The sequence below is a fragment of the Sycon ciliatum genome, chromosome 9, assembly GCF_964019385.1.
Source record: "Sycon ciliatum chromosome 9, ocSycCili1.1, whole genome shotgun sequence".
Lineage (NCBI taxonomy): Eukaryota > Metazoa > Porifera > Calcarea > Leucosolenida > Sycettidae > Sycon > Sycon ciliatum.
Genome location: NC_088651.1, coordinates 9,249,160 through 9,256,454, shown reverse-complemented (window position 1 = coordinate 9,256,454; position 7,295 = coordinate 9,249,160). Strand labels below are relative to the sequence as shown.

Sequence of the window (7,295 nt, the reverse complement as noted above, 5' to 3'; positions counted from 1 at the left end):
TTCCTCTGATGCGTGCCTGCATGGCAGTGAGGATGATACTAAGCTTGTTTTCCCTGTCCTCCTCCAGCTTGGCTAGCACACCGGCGCGGAAGAACACCTTGCTGTTACCCACGCGGTACTGATCCTCGTGCAGCTCCAGTGCTTCCAGCTGCACAACAGAACAGAACACAACAGCACAATGCTAAGTAAACCCATGTTTTTTATTATTATTTTCTCGACCCACCCCCTCAACTTTGCTATCGGTCCTCTTTTAACAAATTGTTGTGTTCACCACTGTTGAGGCTTCCAATGGAAAATAAAAAGAATGCTACTTTTCCAGTACATCAGAATCTCCAGGATAAAGAATAACCCACGCCGACTAGATCCATCTGCTGGCACTACTCAAAGTGCGCATTTCTGTCGTGCATTATGGTGGTATTATTGTAAGGCCAAAACTAAAAATAAGCTTGTTTCGGGTCGGCATTTTGAATCATTAGAGAGGCTCCGCATAACAATTACATTAGTAAAAAACGTAGTCGATCTACGGAAAGTCTTACGTAAACTGCATGCGGATCTGTGTTCCGTCATCCGGTGCTTTCAAATCACGTAGCTGCCCTTGGCAACTCCGAATGCAGCAGTGTACGATCGAATAGACCTGGGAGAGAGTCGTAAATTTGTACCTCAATCCACTTAGGCGAGACCAAAAAATAGAGATTCCCGGGCCCTCCCGCACCAAAATCGAGCCAAAGCCAATTTGTTTGAAGAGTTCATACAGTCATGTACATTACTGATCGTGTGAGTAGATCTGTGACATGGAGTCACACAAACACGGGCTTGTACGACTCCCTGATGTACATATCAGGGCCATTGTTGGCCGAAATACAGAAAAATTTAATGGGTAAACTAGGGCTGAAACGATCATTCAATAACTCTTAACGATCAACCAATATCATTAACGATCGATATATTGGTTTTATCGATTCTTGTCGGCTCTACCCGTGTACCTCGAACACCAGTTTATGAAAAAATTCCACGATACCTTTGCTACGTTAGAAATTTGTGGCGCCGCACTGTGGACATCTGTAGACATCTGACTGGTTTATCAACATGACCTAGAGAATTTACTGTTGTTTCTAGAGTGAAGAATCTTGTCATCACCCTCCGACAACTGCTCTTATCTCTGACCTTTCCCGCAAATGAACTGAAAAGACAAAGAGTATTCTCTTCCGATCTCTTTCAAAGCCACAAATCAATTTTACTGCGCTTGAAAGTACATGATTGTACTCGTATTCACTATCGGATGGAGTGCAAGGGCTAGAATACCGTCACTCATATACATGCATAAAAAATCGTTAGCACTCGTTTTGAACACTAACGATTATCGATTGCACTCTTAACGATCGATATGCGAGTTATCGGTATAATTGTTTCAGCCCTAGGGTAAACCGCGTACCTGTTTTCTGTAAAAAAAAAAGTAGTGCTGAAACGATTAGGTTTTTTCCTTAGTGGCTTAGCTGATACCATAACGATCGGCTTATCGGCTAAACGATTATTATAGTAACTACATCAGTACATCAGTGCTGGCAGGCACAATGGGTTGGTCTAAGACCATGATTGAGAAACGAAAGGTACCAAGGTTCAAGTCCTGCTTGGAAGCAGAAGGATTTTTTCCAACCATGCTGCGACCCACAGTTAATTGGGAACTCGTGGCCTGGCATGAGTAATACATGGATGTGGCAATGGGATTGAGGCCTTTGGCCTATGGTTGGTGGATCTGATCTATCCTCCCCCACCGTTTAGGAGCCGCATCTGACGCCTGATCATGGGGTGGTGGCGTCCCACGGAAGCGGAAAGGTGGTTCTTGACCAGGGAGCTGTACGACTCCTTGTTCTTGACCTGCCCGGTACGCGAACCCGTCGAATATATTTTTTAATTTTATATTACATGTACATTCTGTGAATTTCAAAAAAATACCAGTCCTACATCGCCAACGACGGAAAGCGGGCGCATAGATCCGATGATCCCGCAACAAGTCCGTCAGCTGTTCGGACTGACCAGACGAATACAGACAAGACAGAGGCAACTCACTGGTTTCAACAAAAGAGCTGATGGTGCCTTTCGCCTGTGACTTCGCTGACTCCGACGATGAAGTCAGAGAAGCCGCCCAGGGGTGCAGATCGGCGGATTTCGACGGATGAGCTGACTTGAGGTGCACCAACAAGTAACTAGTTGCTTTTCCTGTCTATGCTCAAAATAGGCCCAGACGCCAGGCCTAGCTCATCGTCGAGCAAACTGGTTCGGGAACCGTTGACAGAACGGAAAACATGAAACTGAAGACCACTTTACTGTCTTTAGCTCAAGACTACTAGCACGTGGAGGGAACTCCAGCCCCTGCAGCTAGTGTAGACACATACTGAGCCTGCCCGTCCTGCATGCTGTATCAGTAAGAAAAGTAGTCAGCTCAAAAGACGGCGACGGTGATCGCGTCGATGTTTCTCAGATCGCGCTTGTACTTTACACGTACATCGATGTTGCAAGTGTACCCTCATGTACATATTCGTGTCGGACTCGCAACACTTTCGATGCATGCACGCTTTGTGCGATCCCCAAAAAGGGGGGAAATCCCGCACCGAGCGTAAGTACCATTCTACTCATTTAGCCGATAAAATCGAAATAACCGTTCGATCTATTTCTTATCGAGTAAGTAACGAGTAATCGATATAATCGTTTCGGCACTAAAAAAAAGTTAATAAAAATTACTGGAAAATACTGTAAAAAAATTCAGCATGGCCGGCCCATGGCATGGCATGCATACATTGGAAAAAAGTAAAAAATAAAAATATTCGCCCGCCCGCACCAATTTCACATGGGTCCTGCCCGGGAATCTCGATTTTAGTTTGGTTTCGCCTTAGGGAGTGCCTACGTTATCAGAGCCCTATCTACGTACTCTCCGTAGACAACTTTCCATAAGCGGAGCGCAAACTCGCGAATTCACGGGTTTTTCCCGCCCACTAACGTAAAGTTGCTCAACATTACATAGTGCGGAACCTCTCTATTGTCTAATGGCTAGGTTTGTCGTGCATCCAATGTCATAGTAACGAGGGTAGACCTGTATTTGATATGTATGTTTGGTCAGAACAACAATTGACGTGAGCGGACAGTAATATGAGTTTCTACATGTACAATAAATCCTTGACTCACCATCATCACAGCCGACCGCCGTCCCTCCATCAAGCCCTTCCGTATCAGGTTGGGCGTGAGCAGCTCGTAACGCTAACGGAACTCCTGGAACGGGACACGACTAGGGAAGCCCTGGCGGCAGATACGTATGCCCTCCAGCACTCCGTTGCATCGCAGCTGCTCCAGGATCAACGGCGGCACAATCTTGCCGGACTGCGTGGACAGGAATACACGGGTGCACGTGCACACACGAACAGGTAAGGGTGAAGTTAAGAATACACGTGCACACTCACACAGGGACAGACAGACACGGATGCAGTTTGTCAAAACATTGATCATCCAAACGATGATGTGAATCGTCACGGTCGCAGCTCATCGCAGGTGTCGCATGCAGCGCATCACATAGCAATAAGTGGCATTCAGAATGAGGCGCCTACAGACAGGTGCCCATTTCGTCCTTACCTTCTTCTCGTGATTGGGAATGATACAGCGCACAAAGTTAGGATTGGTGTTTCGAAGTGTCTCCATTAGGCGCTGGAGTTGTTCCTACATGACAGAGGACAAGCGCAAACAAGATTGCAAATGTCATTGAACCAACACACAGACACAAGAACCAGAGCAGCAGCAGCGGTGTGTACCCTGTAGATGTGTTGCCCAACGTCTCACCACTTCAGACACAGGCGATAGGATGAAGAAAACTACAATAGTCATGTCATCCGCCCCAAGTACATATGAACATTCGTGACAAGGGAAGCACTAAAAGCCACTACATGCCTCGCTACTTTTCTTTTCTTTTTATTCTCCATTTATTTCCCCTGTTTGGTATTCTATCAGTCTCTCTTCATTTTGTACATTTTGTACATAATTTTTTTTTTAATTTGACGGGTTCACGTACCGGGCAGGTCAAGAACAAGGAATCGTACAACTCCCTGGTCAAGAACATTTAACCCGTGTGAAAAGCGCTTTTAAAAATGTATGATACAAACCCTGTGTGAATGGATTGTCGGCCGTTTTCAAGAGAAAATTGAGAGGTGTGACTTCTTGGGTTCCCTTTACTTATAAGTTATACAATCAGATCTTGCTTATCCGGTCCTCTTTTATCCGGATCCCTCGCCATCCGCTAGATAATAGCTGGTTACATTTTTACAGCACACGGGATACATCTAACATAAACAGTGTTCAGTTAACCGGTTCCCTCGCCTATCCGGATATGTTTTGTGGAAAACGGATGTGTGTGGTTAAGCGAGGTCTGACTGTATACCAATGGTCACAATAAGACCTGTATATGTGCATCAGTATAGATTTCTGAAGTAAGAACAAGATTTGAGTGAGAATCAGCTATAAACCACTGACACACCCAGACAGAGCGGAGTAAAACTGAGAGTTCTAAGTTCTTCTAGTGTACCTTGTAGAGCTGTCCGACAGCGCGGAACATGCCCTTGCGAGGCCGTGTACACGCCGCATCACCCATGTTAGCAATACTGGTGATGTTTGCTGTAACGTATATGCATACAAACGTACACAGACCATGAACACACACACACACACACACACACACACACACACACACATACACATACACGCACACACACACACACATACATGCGCGCATGAGCGCACATACACACACACACACACACAATTACCACCACAAGGGCACGCACACACACACACACAGACGCTCATCCACCCACGCATGAACACACAATCAAATGATTTTACTACTTGGTTTGATACTGGCCAGAATAACAATTAGCATGGTTACAACAACTGGTAATAGGTGTCACAGTTCTAATTGAGCAAGTCTCTCATGGGTAGGTTGTCAAGCTGCTCACCCGAAAGAACTGAAGAATTCTATAGCCATGACATGACGACTGTCATTCTCAAAGCAAAACCAACAATTAGTCGGCCAATGCTAGAATGACAGTGCTTTACGCTGGCAAAAGCAGTAGCTAAACAAACACAGAGTCCAGCGCCAACTGCAACAGCATGACTACCACCATCACCACCACCACCATCACGGCCACAGGTATAATAGCAGTGATGCGAGGCAAACCAATTCCAGCGAAACCACATCTGCATGCTCTTAACCCCACATCAGCAGCATCACCAGTGAAAGCATCCCAAGCTCGAGCATCAGCAACTTACAGGTGTCCTTCCAAAGGTTGGCACAGAATGGATCAGCACAGTTCTGCAGTAGGGACACGATATTGTCATTGAGTGGATCCATGTCCTTGGTCAGCCAGCTTTCAGCCACGTATTGCACTTTGCCAGCATAATGATTCACGGTGAAGTCAGCCTTGCTGCGGAAATCTGGCTTGGACATCTTGTCGTGCTTCTTCTGCTTCTGTAGAAGCTTCTCGACAAACGTCCTGTCAGTGGCTTTGGGGAACCAGCATTCCTCGTCCAGCAGAGATAGCACTCCCATTGGCTGCAAGACACACACAGAGAGAGAGAGAGAGAGAGAGAGAGAGAGAGAGAGAGAGAGAGAGAGAGAGAGAGAGAGAGAGAGAGAGAGAGAGAGAGAGAGAGAGAGAGAGAGAGAGAGAGAGAGAGGGAGAGAGGGAGAGAGAGAGAGAGAGAGAGAGAGAGGGAGAGAGGGAGAGAGAGAGGGAGAGAGGGAGAGAGAGAGAGAGAGATAGAGAGAGAGAGAGAGTGTGTGTGTAAGTGCGGACTATTCCACGATATAAGCTACAACAGGCTCTACTGCACAAAAAAGTTCAAATCCCCTGGATAGAAAAATCAAACAGTACTCCACACCAGGTAACAGGAACTGCCCCTTCAAGACCGACAGTTCAAGTCCAAGATATCAAAGGGAATTATGCCTGATACTGTGCTATTTACTACTTCACAACGTACATGCCAGGCATGCTCTGTTTTAAAAGTTATCAAATGTGACACCCCCACCCCCAGCCCTACACACACTCACACATATACACACGACAGCCACTGGATATAAATCTCCACCTTACAAAGTTCCCAGGGTATCATACCTTCTCAATGAGATCAATGCAAGGCTGCAGATCCAATTCAAAGTCAATGAAGTTCCACTCAATACCCTCCAAACGGTACTCTTCCTGAGAACACACAAGCAAAAACAGGGAAAGAGGAAAAGGTGTAAAGCATTAGAGATAACTCATTGGTAGCGTCCCTAGAACAAAAGTGGATGAGCGCCAACCAACAACTGTACACGCACTCACAACGGCATAACCACTCGGTATCAATAATTATTTACAAAACAGCAAGAATGTATGAAGCCACAATGCTAGGCAGCATGTACACATAAGAGAAGACTTGGAACGTGCAAATAGTACAGGGCGTGCAGTGGGCGTGCAGGTTTGCTGGTGTGAACGCGTTGCAGTGCAATCAAATTGTGCCATAAGTGGAATGAGTGTACGGAGGACAGTACACCTTGATCTGGACAAAATCTCTGCGTGGATCAGTGTGATTCCTGAGGCATACACAGAGATAAGCATGGTCTCTCTCTTTCTTTCTCTCTTTGTCACTGCCTCTGTCTCTATCTCTGTCTCTCTGTGTCTCTCTGTCTCTCTGTGTCTCTCTGTCTCTCTTTCTCTCTTTCTCTCTCTACCACCCTGTTCCAGAATGAACATGGTATGGTTGAAAAGCTGCTGCAGCTTCTCGTTCGTGAAGTTGATACACATTTGCTCAAAGGAGTTCACCTGTGCAGGAAAGATCAATATTGACACGTATGCACACGTACATTTACTCACATCCTGGTCCTGGTAAACACTGCCATTACGGTCACGTGTCCCCTTACGGGGCCGACAATATAGAACGACGAGCGGGACCATGTTCGAGAGAGCCATCTCCAGCAGCTATGGATCTGGCTTATCATCGGAAACGATTCCTCTCACGGCTGCCGCTAGAACTGGTCCATCACTCTCCACAACAGAGCGAACATTCCATGAGCCAACGCTCAGAGTCGTTCCAAGTTGTTGTCTTCGTGCGGTAGTTTGCTCCACTCGCGGGCTTGCAAAGCCTCGCGAAGGACTCCGAGGTGGGGGCGACGAGGAGAGTGTCGGCATCGTAACTATCCGACCAAGTCTCCTGTCGGTGAATACCCCACCTCAGGCACTGTTGGCCTGGACGGCTGGGGACACCCCAGGCCGTCCACA

The 7,295-nt window shown here is 46.6% G+C and overlaps 2 protein-coding genes across 2 annotated transcripts in view; both read right to left on the bottom strand.

Annotated features, from left to right (window-relative positions):
- The window catches only part of LOC135824544 (myosin-11-like), a 62,250-nt gene extending 58,906 nt beyond the window's left edge, over window positions 1-3,344 (bottom strand). The window contains exons 1-2 of the mRNA XM_065337278.1: window positions 3,181-3,344; window positions 1-148 (exon numbers count right to left, since the gene is read on the bottom strand). The exon at window positions 1-148 is cut by the window's left edge and continues 13 nt beyond it. Coding sequence (XP_065193350.1) covers window positions 1-148; window positions 3,181-3,210 — 178 coding nt within the window. The 5' untranslated portion in view covers window positions 3,211-3,344. The remainder of the gene's footprint in view (window positions 149-3,180) is intronic.
- Window positions 3,253-5,587, bottom strand: LOC135824241 (myosin-11-like). The gene is made up of 4 exons (XM_065336971.1): window positions 5,308-5,587; window positions 4,565-4,653; window positions 3,622-3,705; window positions 3,253-3,372 (listed from the first exon to the last, which is right to left on the bottom strand). The coding sequence occupies exons 1-4, from the start codon at window positions 5,585-5,587 to the stop codon at window positions 3,253-3,255; spliced, it is 573 nt and encodes a 190-aa protein (XP_065193043.1).
- Between the last annotated feature and the right edge of the window lie 1,708 nt (window positions 5,588-7,295).

Coding starts and splice junctions, on each gene's coding strand:
- LOC135824241 (XM_065336971.1), bottom strand. CDS start 5,587: ATGGGAGTGCTATCTCTGCTGGACGAGGAATGCTGGTTCCCCAAAGCC. Junction 4,654..5,307: donor CAACCTTTGGAAGGACACCT/GTAAGTTGCTGA, acceptor TATACGTTACAG/CAAACATCACCAGTATTGCT. Junction 3,706..4,564: donor CTGTCGGACAGCTCTACAAG/GTACACTAGAAG, acceptor TCTGTCATGTAG/GAACAACTCCAGCGCCTAAT.